The 18,585-nt window shown below is 48.7% G+C and overlaps 2 protein-coding genes across 11 annotated transcripts; one reads left to right on the top strand and one right to left on the bottom strand.

The window, feature by feature from the left end:
* Positions 1-746: 746 nt before the first annotated feature.
* Positions 747-14,745, bottom strand: SLC5A6 (solute carrier family 5 member 6). Of its 10 annotated transcripts, none has more exons than XM_086700223.1 (19): positions 14,217-14,745; positions 13,106-13,172; positions 12,360-12,518; positions 10,720-10,804; positions 9,399-10,070; positions 8,986-9,051; positions 8,599-8,650; positions 8,155-8,222; positions 7,682-7,836; positions 7,120-7,260; positions 6,785-6,914; positions 6,131-6,219; positions 5,589-5,701; positions 5,176-5,243; positions 4,676-4,762; positions 4,347-4,528; positions 4,028-4,131; positions 3,660-3,778; positions 747-3,311 (listed from the first exon to the last, which is right to left on the bottom strand). In XM_086700223.1, exons 5-19 carry the CDS (start codon positions 9,789-9,791, stop codon positions 3,159-3,161), a joined length of 1,920 nt encoding a protein of 639 aa, XP_086556349.1. In that variant the 5' UTR covers positions 9,792-10,070; positions 10,720-10,804; positions 12,360-12,518; positions 13,106-13,172; positions 14,217-14,745; the 3' UTR covers positions 747-3,158. The 10 variants fall into 10 exon arrangements, with proteins under 10 accessions (XP_086556349.1, XP_086556348.1, XP_086556347.1 ...); XM_086700222.1 differs by lacking the exon at positions 14,217-14,745 and adding an exon at positions 13,357-13,724; XM_086700221.1 differs by lacking the exon at positions 12,360-12,518.
* ATRAID (all-trans retinoic acid induced differentiation factor) lies at positions 13,797-18,583 on the top strand. Its single transcript, XM_025927250.2, has 7 exons — positions 13,797-14,049; positions 14,741-14,862; positions 17,045-17,116; positions 17,328-17,399; positions 17,500-17,621; positions 17,922-18,019; positions 18,242-18,583. Exons 1-7 carry the CDS (start codon positions 13,951-13,953, stop codon positions 18,344-18,346), a joined length of 690 nt encoding a protein of 229 aa, XP_025783035.1. The 5' UTR covers positions 13,797-13,950; the 3' UTR covers positions 18,347-18,583.
* The last annotated feature ends 2 nt before the right edge of the window (positions 18,584-18,585 follow it).

Below are 18,585 nucleotides of genomic sequence, written 5' to 3' on the forward strand. Positions count from 1 at the left end.
ACCCCTCACCAGGCTACCAAACCACATGGACACTTTCCTCGTCCCAACTTGGGCTGTAACACCACACGGCAGACTGTGCCTCCATGTGGTTGCCCTCCTCATCCTGCTTAGACTATGATGTCTAAGCTGGGCTACTCCCATCCATGGTCTCCATTTCACTTGAGCTCTGACATGCACACCAGACATCCTCCAGCACCGATGCTACTTTGCACTGCTCCACCTAATGGCTTTAGGACTGAATTATGCAGGAAGAGAAGGGAAGAGGAAGAGCTCAGATAACTATACCCAGAGGTATTTTTTCATGAAAGGTCTTAGTAACATAATGCAATATATGAGTGGACTGGATCATAACGTGAACATAGTCCTACTGTGGGTCTGTCAAAGGTTTGAAAGCCACTGACCTACAAAGGTTCTGGAATGATGGCATAGTAGCACCCCCCATTTAGTGTGTTACAGTTGTCTGGACTATCTCAAGATTCCCTGTCACCTGTGGACACCCCATCCAAACTGACATTCTTCCATGGCAACAGAGATACAGCTTTGATTCTAGTCCTACAACCTGGGTTCTAGTTCTGCCCCTCAACCTCTCACTAGCCGTGTTATGTTACCTTATATATTAAAAATGCAGATGTTACACAATGCACTTCTCTCCCAAGGCATAATATGGGGTGGTACATGAAAAGTGCCTTGAAAACTACAATAAACACGATCACACTGACATCAAAGGAATGAATAAGTCCTTTACGTGCAATGTAACTAAATATTTTTTTGTTTATTTAAGTAATCTACACCCAACGTGGGTCTCAAACCCACAGCCCCAAGATCAAGAACTGCACACTCCATCAACTGAGCCAGCCAGGCGCCCCTGTAACTAAATCGTTAACCAGCTCTGTGAAATTCACATTTAATAGATGAAAAAACTAAAGCTTAAGGAGGTTAAGTGGATGAACCAGCATTTGAACCTAGATCTGTATACTCGACTCCACCATCACCAGTGGTATTTTTAAAGATTCAATTTTAAGTCATCTCTACTCTCAATGTAGGGGTAGAACTCACAACTCTAAGACCAAGAGTTGCGTGGTCTTCTGAGCCAGCTAGAGGCCCCCTAAGTGGTACTTTAAAAATGTGCAAATAAGTTTACTTTGTTAAAAGCAGAGCATCTTTGTTCTGTTACGGACTTTGAATTATTTATACGGAGTACCAAATGTTTTTACCCTCTCCCCTTAAATGTCATAATCCTTGAAACCTTTGAATCCTGTGGTTTTTCCTCTTTTCTCTGCTAACATGCAAGGGTCTTGGACTGAGGCAACTTTGAAATAATGGTGGCACCTGGTACAGGGTCCTGAGGTGGCATAGTCATTTTCTTGGATGCAAAATGGCGGTCAACTTTAACGCCCTTGCATGTAGGTGATGGATAAACATGTTGAAAATGAACAAAGCACAGCCTGGTTAGATCTAGAACTCTGATAGCTTGGTGCGTGGGGGTAGTCAGCCAGGAGCAGCACCCCCTTTGCCCCCAGGTAGAGGGGCTATCAAGAAGGCAGACCTCAGGGCAGTCAACTTGGCATTTCCTGAAACTGTCCACAGATCTGCCTGAGGGGCCCGGAGAGCTTATGCAGAGTTACTTCTGTGCAGTTGGACAAGGCCAGGCCAACCGAGGGCCTAGGGTACATGGGCTTGAGCTGTGCTCTTCACAAGAGTCCAGCTCCAATGTTCTATTTTTATTATTATTTTTTTAAGTTTATTTATTTTGAGAGAAAGAGCACAAGCAGGTGAGGGGCAGAGAGGAGAGACAACCTCAAGCAGGCTTAACACCACCCAGCAAGTAGCAGCATTCTCCCAACAGCCTCCAAAGTGAAAATTTGAGCAGCGGTGATTGTACCAGTCAAGGACAAGATGGGTGGGACAGGAGACGGACTGAGCTGCAGGGAACGAACAGCAGCAGAGGGAGTGTGCATCTTCCACCCAGATAAGCACAATGCTGCTCCCTGAAGACATGACAGCCAGTCTGTGCAGGGGTAGAAGGGGCTCTATCACTGCCATGGACGGGCCTGGGGTGAACCAGAGCAGCTGTGAACAAATAGTACAGGAACCCCGATTCTAGGCCCATTAAGCTTTTATTTCCTAGGAACAAAGATATGTGGGAAAGAAACTCCAAAAGGAAACGAGTACAAACAACAAAATGACACTAGGGTGGTGTGACAGGTGGGTGGCACACTCCACAGTGGACCTGGTCAGGCCCTGGTTTCTTGGATCTACATCTGTCCCGTCCCCAAGTGCCCATTACATAGGTGGAGGGTGCGGGCAGCAAGGTAGAAAGCTTCCCAACTTTATGCAAAGGAGATGAATGTACCGATCCTTTTTGGGTTTTTTTAAATCTTTTTTTAAATGTTTTTTGTTTGTTTTTTTTGAGAGAGAAATTGAAAGCATGAGCAGGGGAGAGACAGAGGATCCAAAGCACAATCCACGTTGACAGCAGTGAGCCCATGTGGGGCTCAAACTCATGAACCGTGAGATCATGACCTGAGCCAAAGCCAAGACGCTCAACTGACTGAGCCACCGAGGCACCCCGTACCGGTCTGTTCTGAGAGGACTCTTGGGGACAACTAACCCTCTGCCTCAAGAATGGAGGTAGACAGGTAAGAATGAGAGGAGCCTCGGTGTCACGGACAACCTGAAAGTAGTCACGGGCTCTCTGTGGCTGACAGAAACTATGCTCAAAATAGGACTGCAAGAGAAGTGACAGCTGGCCAAGGCAGCTTTGTATTTAATTGTAAACATGGCCAACCTTGTCAAATCAGGCCCCAGAACAGTGATAACCAGCACTGCAGTTTCTATTCACTTCAAAGGATCCTGATGATGATTAATCAGAAGCCATTACCCACTCCCCAGAGGATTTGCTTCTATACCCTTTGCTAGCAAAATCCTGTCCACTGCAAGCCCGGTCTTCTAGAGAACAGACTGTCAAGGGACAAGTAAAAACCCTGTCCTGCCCTCACACTTCCCATGTTATGATGGCTTCTACTGCAGCCCAAACATCTAAGAACAAGGTCCTTTGGTGGGCTAGGTAATCTAGTCCTTGATTGTCTCTGCATTATGCATCACATAACTCATCACTTTACTACAGGCTGCCTCCGGGACTGGGACGCGAGCTCGGATCACAGTGAGGTCTCCTGCAGGATGAAGGTGGGGCTGCTCCCCTGGTGGGCTGAACCTTCCTCAGGCACGGCCATGGCCTCCTTGTCTCTGCTATTCTTCAACATCCCATTACTCATCTTTTCTGGAAACGCAGGGGTATCCACCGAGAGATCCTGGAGAACACACAGACCAAAGGGAATGAGACACTGCTTTGATCCTTGCTGGAAGGGAGATCAGCAAGGGGCAGCGGGAGAGAAAGGGAGAAGCAAAGCACACGGTGAGCAGGGAGGCAGGAGAAAGGAAAGGCCAGCATGTTGGGCACCTCTCTGGGCTGAGACCCTTCTGTCCACCAAGCCAGCACTCCCCCATGGGTAGAAGCCGGGGGGTTGCTGGGGGACGGTCCAGGTTCAGGCAAACAATCAGGTTTGCTGGGGAGAAAGGAAAGGGATGGAAGGAAACCTAGAAGGTCTGGTAATAATCTGGAGAGGTAAGGGAGGGTATAATCTGGGCAACATAACTGCTACCTGGCTGTAGCTTTTGCAGTGAAATCGCTTCTGACAAGACAGGGGCAGGAGATCAACAAGTCTTGAAAACACTGGGGAAATGGTCCGAGGGTTCAGGGTCCGGCCCCGCATTCCCCCTGAAGGCAAAGGCAAAGGCACTTCTGAGTCTCCTACTCAGTAACCAGTGCACACCCAACAAGCCATCTGTTCTTGGGGCTCTGAGTTCTCAGCCCCTGCCAACCTCCCAGAGCTCAGCCAAGAAGTCTGACTGTTAGACACCCAGGAGCCCAGAGGGCAGGGTCCGTTCTACCCCAGAGTCCAGATTCCCTGATTAGCCTCCCTCAGCCTGTCTTGCTTCTCTGTGCCCCCATCCCACATGCCCTCACCAGTGAGCCAACTGACAATCAGGCCCACCACAATGACTGTGGTGGAGTTGTGAGCGCTGTACCATAAATATGACAAGGAGTAGAACCGTTGCAGTCCTGTAGGCCTGGGGAGAACAGGAATAAGGATAGTTAGCAATTTACTGACAGGGCATTCCTCAGGGACCTGGTTCCACCCACCTATACTGTCCTAGGGTCTTGGGACCCAACTCTCAACATTGCCCTGAGGACTCTGGTGGTCCATCCCTTAGCAAGGCCCCTGGGAAACCCCTAAAAAATGAGCTATTCTCCCCAAGTAGAAAGTGAGTGAACCCCAACTCACCTGGAGTGAGTGGTTGAGGGCATCAGTGTGGTCATGGCAACGGTGGTCAGGTTACTAGGCAGGGAAAAGCTGGATATATTAGAGGGAGAAGGTGCCACGCCAAAGGCCATCTTGGTCACTATGCTCCCAATGCCAATCCAGAAGGCCATGACAAGTCCAGCCAATAGGCCCACAATGGCACCCTGCCCAGAGACACAGCACATTCTCCAGTTATGATGCCAGCCCTAATAAACCTTCACACCAGTTCCCAGAACTCACGGGGAGAGCCTTGCCAAGCCATTCCCCAGGCCCACCCCTGTAAACGACTGTGGAGCCAGACGGTCACTCACAGGAGGGTTGGCACAAGGAAAGAACATCCCAAGACAGAAGAGTCCGAGCAGCGGCCCCCCAACCATGCCAAAGATGCTGAGTGCTGCCTGTGGAGGATAGGGTTGAAGAAAAAAATAACAGAGACTATTCAGGCTCAGAGACCCCCCAGCCTCACCAATGTAGAGTACAGCCACCTGCCAATGGCTCAGCGCCCCCCTTGTCAGATCTGTGTCTTCTACGTGAAAATGTTAGAATGCAGGATTCCAGAAGGCATATGGGTAAGGAAATGTGCTGTGGGTTTTCCTCTGAGGCTAAAATAATCCCCAGATGTCTGAGCCAACAAGGACCTGGGAATGACTCTGGAGAAGGCTACTCACAGCCAAAGGTGGTCCATCAAAGATGAATTTTTGACACCCATCCCTATACCATTCCCTTCACATCAGTGGTATTCCTCAACTTCCCATCTCAATCACCTCCTTATCTCCCTTGACAATTGCTTTCTTTTCTGCATAGTCCTTACCTGCAGCACAGGTCCCATCTGAGAAGAAATATAGGCCATTCCCAGACAAAGTAGCCCATAGCCAAACGCTGGGGGAAAAAAAGGGAGAAAACATGCAGAGGTAAGTAAATAGAACTAAAAGAAGAAAAAGCAGAGGAAAGCTCCTTCCCCAAACCGCTACCTCTGTGTCCCTGGAAACAGGGCATATTACCTCCTGCCCCAGTTCCAGGTCCCTCCCACCCGGTCCTCACGCTTATGGGACTCAGAGACCTTCCCAGGAAATGCCCTGAGATAATAAACAAGGTTGTGTGCTTCATGTGGCAAGCGCCAAGCCAAGGCTAAAGCCGGTGCCGTCAAGCAGACTGATTGATGACAGTGCTTCAGGTGTGTCTTAGAAAGAATACAACTGAAAAGATGAGGAAGCATAATCCCACCGAGGATTCTGGAAAGCATGATGGCCTGGACTTCAGAGAACTGAGGGAACCAGGGTCGGATCAGATCTTCCATCGTAACAGTTGCCAATGAATTAAAAGCAGAGGATATGGTGCTGAAAGAAGGAAGAAAAAGATGAGCTGTGCTGACTCTGGGAGCTGAGAGGCAAAACCACCAGGGGCCCTACTAAGGGAGTAGCACTCTAAAGGCAGGAGAAAACATATGCAGCCAGAAGCCATCCTCACAGTTGGCAGCCGAGGAAGAGGCCTGGAAGGCAAGGACACCTGTCCTTTTCTGACTGGGGTACAGGTTTTGATCAAGTAGAATCAATTCCTGGTGTCGTAAAAAGAAGAATCCTTCACCAAAAGGGGGGGCATCTCCTGGAAGATGATATGCTCTCTCCTACACAGATAAGCTGTCCCTCATCATCCACAGATAAAAGGGCACATTGAGAAACTCAGAGAGATCCCCTCCTCCACCTGTCACCTTGTGTCAAGCAGGGATCAGCTGCACCAAGCCTGAGGAAAATGGTCAAAGAAGGTACCTGAGGGAACCACTGAAGAGGCAGGCAACAAAGAGCCCAGGCAGGCCCGGCAGGCCTTTCAGGAGATCCATCACAAAATACAGGACGAACTGCAGGCAGAGCAGAAGTGCACAGCTCTCTTGAGAGAGGAGCCCTTCCCCAGGGCAAGACATGTGAGAAGCCCCCTACATGTGCCCCTGCCAGCCTACGGAAACCCAGTGATTAAGAAGGGCGCTAAGCACTGAAGGTGACCCACAGGAAGTAGAAAAAAACGGGCTCTGGAGACAGAACACAGTTTGCACCCCAGCCATGCCCAATTAGCAGTGTGACGAGCATGTGGGCCACCCTGATGACTTTTTTCCATTCTATAAAATGAGGCTGTTGTGGGGATTAGACGAGACCGGGTATGTGACAGTTCCTAGCAAAGCGCATCACACGGTACATAGTGGTGAGCCAATAAAGGTAGGTCCCCACCCCAGCAGGGTGAGCACTGTGATTAGGTGATACTGGGAACTGGGACCCTCATGTGCCAGATTGTAGAATCCCACAGTGAAAAGCCACTTACATCCATTTCCTACCCAGGGTGGGAGTCCTTTCTGCAGCCAACCAGACACTCCTCATGGGGCCTAGGTTGGCCCTCATGGGCACAGAAGAGTGCCAGGGAGGCCTTCTCACCTGGTCAGGGGCTGCTTGAGCCTGCTGGGTGCTCATGGGATACTTCTGGTAATAGGCAAACATGACCAGGCCAATGAGACAGCTCATGCAGAGGACCACCTGCTGGCAAGGGAAGACTGCATAGCAGGAGCTGTAAGACACCAGTGCCAAGGAAACAGAGACTGTTAATAGACATCTTCAGGCATGTCCCCAAGTTCCAAAAGGCAAACCTGTATCCTGACCCCAATGGGTATGTTTGCGCTCTGGCATCATGCCCCCACCCAACTGCCCTGTAGAACAGGGTCCCACCATCTTCTCTAGCCCCTGCTCCCTGGTCTTCCTGTCCCTGCACTCACAGTATAGCAGCCTTCTCCGTGCGGGAACTGAGGTAGCGCTGCACCTGAGCCTGGTTCACCCCATACAAGGAGAGCATCATGAAGACACCCCCAAAAGCCAACGTCCAGAAAGTGTGCCGTACAAAAGGATCTGGATTCAGCCTGCAACAGATGCCAAATGGTCACTGTGGCATAGCCCCCAACAGTCTCAGCCTTCCTCGCACTCCTACAATGAGGGTCAGAGGAAAGCAGAGCACAGACGCTGCTGCAAGGGCCAAGGAGCTACCGAAGGCAAGAACTGGGTGGACACGAGAGACGGTGCAGCAAGATGGAGGAAGGGTTCTATCCCTCCAACCCACAGCCTCATTCCAAGTACCAAAAACATCCTGCCCCTCCTTACCCTCCAGCCAGATTCCTGTGATCACCCTCAATCTCTGCAGTGCCAGCTTCCCACCCATCTCAGTGATGCCACCTAAGGCTTACACAGCTTGTCCTCTGCTTACTGCAGCCCTGAGTTCAGGTTCTAGGATGGGCTCGGCTCAGAGGCACTACAGACCCCAGCCAGGGGAAGGGGTACACTTACTCAATCCCAGAGATGCGGCCATGCTGGGAAGCCACTTCCCACGCATTCCCCAAGCCGCCCACCCTGGTTGATCCCACAATGATAACCACCAGCTGCCCTAGGAACATGACCAGCGTCTGGAACACATCTGTCCAGATGACTGCCTTCAGACCACCCTGCAGGGAAAAGAAAGCATACCTGACACAGATGTCTTTAAAACCATCCACAAATTAAGACACCCGACCACCAGCAAGGGCACTATACCACCAGGGGCCTAATTCCCACCCCATCCCCTACCTTCAGTATGCCGTCCCCTCTCCTTCGTCCCACTTCCCACCAAAGTCCTATCGCATCTCCTACGTATTATTTCATCCCACTCTAAAACTCCATCCCATCTTCCCACCTACATTTTTACCTCATCCCTTCTTTTTCTTCCCATCTTCCCTCCTTACTTGACCTCTTCCCCTTTCTCTTTTAAGATTCACCACACTCACCAAAGCAGTGTAGATAGTACAGACAATGCCTAGGGTCAGCACTGACAGCCACAGATCAAAGCCAGTCACTGCAAACAAGTAAAAACCACAATTCTGTCTCTAGAAGAGGGTTTCCCAGAGACTAGAAAAAAACCCAGTAAGACATGAAACGTGCAGTCATCAAAGATGTAATAAATCATTCACTATAATCGAAAAAAATGTTCAAACCCCACCAAAAGGTACTGATTAACCAATTCAGACGAGACATGGTAATGTCTGATTAGCTTTCAAGTGAGGCGAACCAAGGTGCTTCCACCTCCGGCAGAGACAAGCCAAGGGCCCATGCAGTGAAATAACTCCCCGGCCAAGGTCAGATTCTTTTCTGCACACTCTCCTCTACCTGCCCCTCCCAAAGGTGTTTTCCCAGCCTGCTGTGGCTGACAGCCAGGGGCTGTGACTCCTCACCTGCATTGAGGGCCAACGATGGTGCATAGAGCACAACCCCCATGTAGATCACCTGTCAGGTATGGAAAAGAGAATGTGAGGGGGAGGGGAAATGAGGGTGGGTACGGAAAGGAGAAAAGATGGACCTCAGCTCCTAATGGCCTCCCTTCATCTAGGCTCACTTTCCTTTCCCTTCTTCCAAATTTTAGCTTGCTGCCACCATACTGACTATGCTGGAGCCAGAAGGAATAGGAAACAGGATGCCTCTGGTGGCTTCAGGGACACTGACACCTTGCAGGACCTTTAATCCTGCCTGAGAGCAGAGGAAGCTCAGAGTGCTTCAGAATGCCTGAGTTTGGGTCCCCCTACCATATCCCAGGCTCAAATTCTACCTTCATTTCCACTTACCATCTGAAAGATGAAGGTCACGGTCCCACAAATCCGCACAGCCTTATTGAAGCGGAGCTCCAGATACTAGATAGAAATATGCAGATATAGATATATAATCGTAGACATCTTCATATATTTAAAGGCATTCCTCCCCACTCTACCCCCACAATTCACACACAGCATCCCTCAAGAAGTCCAGGAACATGAGGGAATATTCAACTCCTATCCACTCTGGGCCTCCATTCACAGTACCTTCCTTCTCTCCCCACTCCCACCTGACTTCACCCAGAACTTGGAAACACATGATGTGTCCCATCGCTCTAATTAGGCAGAAAAGGTGCAGGGGCCCAGATCCCTTGTATGTGCCCTCTTCCTCCTTTCCGCCTCTGACCCTGGTGGTCCTATGTGCTCCTCCCTTCCTCTCTGCTCACCTCATAGGCACTGGTGAGATGCAGGCGGTAGAAGACAGGGATGAAGACGTGTGCAGGGATCACCAGCCCCAGGAAATAGCAGCAGCCCAGGAACCAATACTGGGTCCCAAATCGGTAGATCTCGGACGGCACACCGAGAATGGCCACAGCTGACTGGAAGGTGGCCAGCAGCGACAGAGCCACAGGAAGACAGCCCATTTTGCGGTCTGCCATGAGCAGCTGGCCAACAGTATGCCGGCCCCAGCCACGAAAGGCATGGTAGAGCCCAATGGCAAGGGAAAGAACCAGCAGCAGGGCAAACACCACATAGTCCACAAGGGAGAAGGCAGATGTGACCACGTCTGTGTCTGAGGCTGGAAGCAGGGGAGTAGAGGTGCTAACCCCCACACTCATCTTCACTGTGTCTGTGACCTACAGTCACTTGCTGCTCCTGGGCTCTGGGCTGCCACTCAGCTGGGCAACGGCAGGCAAGTGGCTACAACCTGGCTTCCGGCCACGATCTCACAGTCCTTCTCCTCCACCAAGTGACATTGTCCAAGGTGAGTTGCAAAGGAATCAGCTCCTAGTCAGGCCTATCTTGCCTTCATGCACATCTGCCCTCAGGCCTGTGTATCCAACAACCATCAAACTTGGACCAGCCAGTTCTGTACAGCCCTTGGAGATCTGGAGGTCCTGGTATGGTTTTGGTAGGGGAGGAAAGAAGCAACAGAGTGAGACAGCCAGGAGACAACTATTTGGCTAAGACTGTTTTGGGCAGACACAGCTGAGAAATATAAAAACTTTCTTAGGTCTCCACCCCAGTAACAAAAGAAAAATCAACTCGAGCCCACATTTCTTCTCAAAAAATTTCCCTGCCCCCACCTGCAGGCACAGACCCAGTCACTACAATGTACTAAGCCAGCAGACCCCAACCTGGCGCCACAGCCCAGCAGGGAAGAAGAAATGGGAGACCAATAACAGCATGGCTTCCTCTATTTCCCCTAGCTTCAGCCCCCACCTCCCATATTCCTAGTGTCAGCTTCCTAACAGGACGCCTTCTTAGCCCTGATCCCTAGTTAGATTACCTTCATGGAAGCCCAAACTCCATTCCAGGCATCCCCAGGCCAACCACTTTGCTCTCTCCTGCCACCCACCTCCCAGCTCCTCCCTGCAACACAACAGTCAATAGCAGATCTGGGAAGAGTGATAGAATTCAAAAGTGAGAGGGTAACATGCTGGAGCCAGGAGTTCAACTTATGATTATAGAAAAGCAGATCAGCCAGGGAGCTGGGGCAAGGGCAGCTGGGGAGAGTGCTCCTATCCTCCTGAGGTAGACACCTACCTAGAGAAGTAATCCCTGTTCAGAGGCAGCACTGCCTGGAGAAGCTGTGTGTGTCTAGAGCTGGGCAGAAGCTGAGAGTCTGGCTCTGTAAGTGGTGGAGGTGAAATCAGGAATTAGGGGTGAAGTGAAGTTCAGCAGTTATTTGTTCTGGCCGCTTTAAGGAACCAATGTGATCCAAATGGCCCTATCACCCTATGGCCCCCAAACTCTAGCTCAGTCCTAGAGATTCCAGAATGGGGAACAGGGAGCTCACATTCAACAGCATTCCTAGCTGGATTAGGCTTTCACTGTAAGTCACACTTGGCACTGTGTGCTAAAGGGAATTACAAAGGAGGAGCTGAGAGAAATGGGAAAGTTGCTTTTCTGACTCCTGCACAAAAAATACTAATCCTCAAGAATATAGCATTATCCTCACAACAAGGACAAGATTATACACTTCAAAACTTAAAGGAATATTAAAAGATCACTATTACGACCCCTCGTTACCAACAAAGACACCGAGGCTCAGTGATTCAAGTGATCTTTCCAAAAACCACAGAGCTAATTATTGTCAGTCCAGATCAGAGCTCAAGTCTGGTGATTCCCATCCAGCCACTCTTCATTTATACCATAATGTCTTCAAAGAATATCTGTGAGATTCTCACTGATATGGAGAAAATACCACAGCATGTCAGATTTTTAGATAGCCTAAATGATGACAGGTAATGTTGTTTTCAGTATCTCTTTTTTACATTTTCTTAGTGAAGCATCTCACTTTTTGTAACCCAGCGGTATGCCGTGAACTTCAAAAACTCCAATAATGATAAATAAGGAAAAAGTAACCATTACTATCACTTTTAAAACACCATGCCTCAGTTTATGCACTTTACACAAACATTCTCTGCTTCTCAAGGAAGCAGAGTTAGACAAGTTAAATAACTTGCCTAAGGTTACAGGGCACAATACAAAACAAAGGAGAACGAAAGAGCACTAACTGCAGGTATGACAGGTGATTCACCTGGGGGGAGGGGGACATCCTTACTATTCCTAGAACCAGGGTAGGAGCAGAACATTAATTGCAGTCAGTCATTCGCAGAACAAAGTTTAGATTTAAACTAGTCTAGACACACATTAATATAACCTATGTCTTCTGTGCTTGCCCACTAGAAGAAAGATCAGCCTGGCTGTCTTATGGTTCTCCCACACTGTGTTCTTGGGCAGATGTTGCCTAGCTGGCAAGATACGGCCTTACACAGACCAAACCTGAACTCTGAACCTCGTGGACCCAACAAAGATAGGAAATCAGAGCCGGCAACTCTTGGATCACATGTTCTACGAGTCTCAAATGTTAGTTCCCAAAAAAGCGTTCCCACCAGATCCCTCTGGTTTAACCTAAAGATTCCCTGCGGCTCCTCTTTGGCAAATTTGACTATGACAGAGGTGATGAAAAATACTAGGAGTAAGAGAGGGTGTCTGCTGTATGCAAATAAGAATGTGTAGCCTCTGTCTCCCTCTCTCTCTGTCCTGCTTGCTTTCTTCTCTCTCTCTCAAATAAGTAAACATTAAAAAAAAAAAAAAAACAACCATGTAGGGTTAGTGACAAAGATAGAGCAGTTACAGAAAGGAAAAAAGTCTCGGTATAGACTAGAACACAGACTTACAGAACTGGTGACCCTCTACTTCTGGGGTAAATTGGTGGAGCTTCTTGACAGAATTCTATTAGCACAAGGTGCAGAGACCCTTCCCAGAAGGCTGAAGAGAGGCAGGCAAGACAGGTAAAACCTGACCCAGTGAAGTGTTCCTTAGACAGGATTCTGATTCTAGGAACAGGAGAGTTAGTGGCTTTCCAAAAACTCTACACCATTGTAAAGCCCATGGACTCGCATCTGAGACAGTGGGAGCCAAAAGTAAGAGCTGAGTTGTGTCACTAAAACTGAAACACACAAGGCACAAATAGTGGACTGTGAGACCCCTTCTTAAAACTATAACACACACAGAAAGGGAAGAGAATCACTTACACCACCCTACCCCCCCAACCCCTGCTTGCGCTGAACTGCCTGGACTCCTACAAAAGGCAAATGGGGCCACCGCAGGACCCACTGCCTTAAAAAGATTCCTTCAAAATCTGTCCTTGTGCCTAGAATTCCTCAAGGTCTGAAAGGGTTTAGTACCCTCATTAAAATGCTAATAACTACCAAAGCCTTAGAGAACGTGCCGCCAGCTGAAAGTAAATCCTTTTAGGAGAGTCCACGTGCCCGTGGATAAGTGCAAGGGAAGCCCGGGGGGCCACTCTAGAGGAGTTAGCTTTGATGAGCTTTTGCCTGGCCCTCAGCAAAGGCACCACGCAGTCCCTTCGGGCGCGGGGCTCCCCAGGGCCACCCTCGGGGAGCGTTCGCCTTTCCCTTACCTCCGTGGCTCAGCCAGGGCTAAGAGAGTCCAGTCGTTTTTCTCGTGATCAGCATCAGCCCGTTTTTCTGGGAAGGGAAAGGAGATAAGAAGGCAGCGAAGCTCGTGTCCCGCCCCTCCCTCCTCACCAAGCTCCGACAGCCACGCGGTCTCCTGACTGAGGTGACGGGGCCAGGGTGCCCAGGGCGTCCCCAGGCTCATCTCCTCCCGCCGGGGTTTGCCCTTCACTCTTCGCTCCTCCATCACCCTTACCCTCTTTATTTGCTGGCTTCCCGCCTTCCCTCCACACGTGAGGTGGCTTAACCACTAGCACCACGAGGCTCGCAACTCAGATCTTCCCGCGCCTCCACGAGGGGGGCCGACTCGCCCCGCCCCTCCCTGCCTCGGCGCCACTCTCGGTAGCCTTTGGGCACTGGCCCCCTGGCGCCGGCCCGCCCCATTTGCCGGGTCTCCACGGTTGAGTGCGGCGGCGGTGGCAAAGCCTGGCCTGCCACCTGCCGGCTGAGTGACAGCGGGGCCCGCCCCCTGGCCGCCTCGCGTGGCGCCGCCATGTTTACTGAGGGCGGCGGGAGCTGCAAGTCGCTGCAGTGACGCGACCTCGGCATCCGGAAGCGAGGAACGCGGAGCTGAGAGAGCGGCGGCTGGGAGGCCTTTGCTAACGGGGGAAAGGAAAGGGGGTTGGCCAGTCCTCTCTAACGGGGACTGGGACGCACTGAAAAGAGCTCTGACCTCCTCAACCCGCAGCAATCCCCCAGCCCGCTTCGGGCCGACTGGGCCACACCCGCGGAGGGCGGAGCCACACGCGCAAATCTCGCGAGGCGCTGAGAAGGACAAAGGGAGCGAAAAATGGCTCCTCGCGGGCCGGGTAGTCCTTCGAACCTGGTGCCTTGGGCAGCTGCCGTGCTCCTTGTTGTGGGCGCGAAAAGGGCCCTGGCGCTACCCGAGGTACAGAAACAAGTTAGAGGTCGGACTGCAGCATAGTTCCTGGGCAGCCTTGTTTCGCGCTCGCCCGCCCTGGTCTCTCGGCTCTCCCCAGCCCGCCGGTGGCGACGATTTCGTCCCTGAGGCTTCCCTCGCTGTAGCCCCGCCGGCTCCCGCTCCCGTGTACTCACGCTGCGTAGGTCCCCCAGTGACCTCGCCTTGCTGACGTGGACCTTTAAAATTTGATCTCCTTGCTCTTTTGAATAATTGTAAATTGTTCTTCTACCGACGAGTCCTCTGACTGTACTTCACGCTCGTCACGCGCGAATGCCGTATATCGTGCCCTGGCAGGACTGTACTTTCTGTAATGCTTGATGACTTCTTTGTATACCTGCAGTGCTTTTATACCTGGCCAAACCGGGTCTGTCAGATTGAGAAGTCACTGGATAGGGCATAATAAATATTGTCGAATGGTGATCCTCGAAGACGAGGGCCTGTCCTGGGTGAGCTCTGGTACAGAAAGTCTCTAGTGTGCTGATTTGGCTCCTGGCTCTAGGCGAAGAGATGCATCTCCTAGTCAAACTTGACATAAAGATAGGACACCTACCTGCCCATTGTTAAAGGAATTTTGAAGAGTGTACGGTAGTTAACTTTTGACCCCTGCTTGTTCTTGGTTTTTCTTTCTGGAATCCTAATCGTTTTCTCTCCTCTGCAGATATGCATCCAGTGTCCAGGGAGTGTGCGAAATTTGTCAGAAGTGGCGCTTTATTGTAAGCAGACACCGGAGCTAATGCTGCAGGCCCGCTGCTGCCTGAATCAGAAGGGCACCATCCTGGGGTGAGAGAAGACAACCCTGGATCCTGGAAGAGTTCTGGAACTGGATTCTTAAAGGCTTACCTGATTGGCTAATTGGGATAAATATTGGTGCCTATTTTGGAGTCATCCAAGCCATGATTCTCACACTTTAAAAAAAAATTTTTTTAAGTTTGTTTATTTTGAGAGAGAGACAGAGAGTGAGCCAGGGAGGGGCAGAGAGAAGAGAGAATACCAAGCAGGCTCCACAGTGCATGGGGCTCGAACTCATGAACCGTGTGATTCTCATGCTTTTAAATGTGTTAGTAGCATTTTTAGCTAAACAACCCTGTTATTCTTCTATGCAGTTGAAACTGCATAGAAGTCATAATTTTTACCCACTTTAAAAAAAAAAAAGGCTTTTATGGCTTTCTTTTAAAAGAAGCTTTGTTCTCTGTTTGTTTTCAACTCTGGATTATTCACTGTGTGTCTCCATGAAATGACTCCCTTAGCCTCCAAGGCACGATGCTAACAGAATTTTCTTCCCTTTGAATTAATTCAAGTTTGTCTTTGAGGCAAATTCCTCTTTCATCCCTTATGAACATTAGTCTCTGTGTTTACTCCCTTTATGCTTTTGAGGCTCCACCTATTCTCATGACTTCAGCTGTAACCACCACGCAGGTGTCTCCCAAAACTAGATCTCTTTTAGTATCCTTGGCCTTCTCTCCAAGCTGTACACATGGGCACCTCTAGCTTTCTATTAAGCATTTCCTTTTGAGAGCACCCTCACTTCAAAATCACAAATGTCACCTGTCTTCCATTCTCTTCCTCCTCTAATTACCTAAATACTTCCTTATAGGAAACTATCTGAAAACCATTTTTTCCCCATTATCCCTCCATTTTTAAAATTTAATTGTCTGTTGCCCTCAGGATAAAGTTCAAACCATAAACCACCACAGATTGGTTTCAATCCACCTTCCCAACATTTTTTCCCAATTATTTGTCCACTAAAGTCCTTCACAAGGGTCTGGCTTCAGCCAGACCTGCCTACTTACAAAAGCATTCCACTTTTGTTTTCTTTGTTCAGGCCTCTCTCCTTACCTGAAATGTCCTTCCTCCACCAAATTAAAACATATTCATCCTTTAATTCCAGCATCTTCTGTGAATGCTCTCTACTACCAAATACCAGGGTAATATCTCATTTTTTTACTTCCTCTAATCCTTAGTGTTTGTACCACTTAAAATTATTTATATACTTTCCTGTGATTTCTTTCATATCGTAATTTAATGTTTATATTGCTTTTAAATTTTTGGTTATGGTCTTCCTCTGCTACATTGTAAGCCACTTGAAAGCTAAGATACTGAGGGTTTTCTTTTATTCTCCCAAGTTTTGCAGTTAGTAGGTACTCAGTAAATATTTGAAAAATAAAGGAACTAGCAATAGATAGTGAAGAAAAAAATAATGTGACATGGTCCTTAACATCCAGTAATTTATCTCCAATCTATGGTAGAAATGCATTGGAGGGGCACCTGGGTGCTCAGTAAGTTAAGCCTCTGACTTCAGCTCAGGTCATGATCTCACTGTTAGTGGGTTCAAGCCCTGCATTGGGCTCTGTGCTAACAGCTCGGAGCCTGGAGTCTGCTCCAGATTCTGTGTCTCCTGCTCTCTCTGCCCCTACCCTACTTGCTCTCTCTCTCTCTCTCTCTCAAAAATAAACACTTAAAATTAAAGAAAAGAAAATGCACTTGGAAAAGACTTTCATTTATGTGACTTGCATTTTTTTTCCCATTTGAAGGCCCTTTGTGAATCTGAGAATCATAATACAATGTGAGATTCACTAACCTAGACAAGAAACAAATTTCTTCCAATACATGCACAGATGCATAGGTATACTGATGAGAACAGCACCGTCCAATAAAACTTTCTGCTATGATGGAACTGGTCCATATCTGTACTTTCCAATACAGTAGTCACTGATCACAAGGGGAGTGGTTACTGAATACTTGAAATGTGGCTAGTGCAAATGAGAAACTGAATTTTTTTCACTTAAATAGCTACATGTAACTAATGGTGACAATGGGACAGTGCAGATTAAAACATATACCACAGCATCTAGTGTGTGGCCCTGAACACAGCTGTGTTCACTTAATATTAGCTGTAAAAAGGGTTGTATTAGTTTACCATGAATGAAGAAGAGAGACATAATTGTACTGATTATTTCCTCAGGCTGGATCTCCAGAACTGTTCTCTGAAGGACCCTGGTCCAAACTTTCCTCAGGCACATACTGCTGTCATCATGTAAGTGGTTGGTTATCCTCCCTCCAAAGGGCCAGTATGGTGAAAGGGTGATGGGAAAAGTCTTTAAGGATGAACTTCTAAAAAGATGTTTGAATATTAATGTCGAACGTGGGCAACTCAGAATAAGAACTGGATTGCCAGTCCAGGAAGATGTGTAAATGGAAGTAGAGTGTTTTCCTAGAGCACAGTGCTAACAACGTATGCTTTGCAGAGACCTGCAAGCAAACCCCCTCAAGGATGACTTGGCCAACATTTTCCGTGGCTTTACCCAGCTCCAGACTCTGTGAGTAAGGGTACAGGGTGTGGGAGAGAACCAAAAAGGGACAGTGCTGTGAGCGCAGCAATCTGGGGCTGTGTGTTATGACTGTCTGTGTTGTGTTCAGGATACTGCCACAAGATGTCAGCTGTCCTGGAGGTATTAATGCCTGGAATACTGTCACCTTTTATATGAACAACCAAACCTGTCAAGGACAAAGGAACCTTTGCAACAGCACGGGGGACCAAGGTATGTTGTCTCACTTCCATCCTTCTAGGAACTGCCTTTCTTCACGTCTACTCCCCATTTTAGGTCCAACAGTAATGTTGTGTACGTGCCTCTTGTTCAAGTTTCTGAAGCTCTAACACCTTGAAAGGAAAGGTCATAAGATGCATTTTATTATTGTTGTTGTGTTCTGTTTATCTGAAATCTTCTTTCTTCTACTTTGACCTAGAAATAATGGAGAGAATGAATCTAAGTTGAAGCAGATATTCGAGAAATCTACATGATGAGATCCAGTGATTTTCTCTGTTTCTCTCTGGCTCCCAGAAATGTGTCCTGAGAATGGATCCTGTGTGCCTGATGGTCCAGGTCTCTTGCAATGTGTCTGTGCTGACGGCTTCCATGGCTACAAGTGTATGCGCCAGGTGAGGAATTAGGCCTTCTTATTAGGAATAGGAGAAATGCATAAGGAAGAACCTCTTTGAAAGAAGAGCCATAAGACCAGAACTGATGCAAATCATCTAGAGAAGGAAACTATAAGAGAATTGCCCTGGGTAAGGGGATTGGTATACTAGGAAAGAAACAGCTGTTAGGATGTAGTCCTTGATGAAACGCTGTATGAAGTTTTTTTGGTCTGTCATTCACAGGGCTCTTTCTCACTGCTTATGTTCTTCGGTATTCTGGGATCTACCACATTATCCGTCTCCGTTCTGCTTTGGGGGACCCAACGCCGAAAAGCCAAGGCTTCATGAACTGCATAGGTCTTCCTACTGACTTAAAGATTATCTTGATCTGCCTTAGCCCAGCCAGGGAGATTTTCTACCTAGACAGGCATGGTGGCCAGCAGATCCTCCTCAAGGATGAAGCCGCCATTTGGCAGGAAGATGGGAAGTTGCATAGCTTTGGGGTGTTGTGGACACTGCAGTCCAGGAGTGGACAAGGACCGGTGCCCCATTTGTGCTTGACTATAATAAACATCTTTACTTGTCGT

This window comes from Puma concolor, chromosome A3 (genome assembly GCF_028749965.1).
Source record: "Puma concolor isolate L17-30 chromosome A3, mPumCon1.1.hap2, whole genome shotgun sequence".
Taxonomy (NCBI): domain Eukaryota; kingdom Metazoa; phylum Chordata; class Mammalia; order Carnivora; family Felidae; genus Puma; species Puma concolor.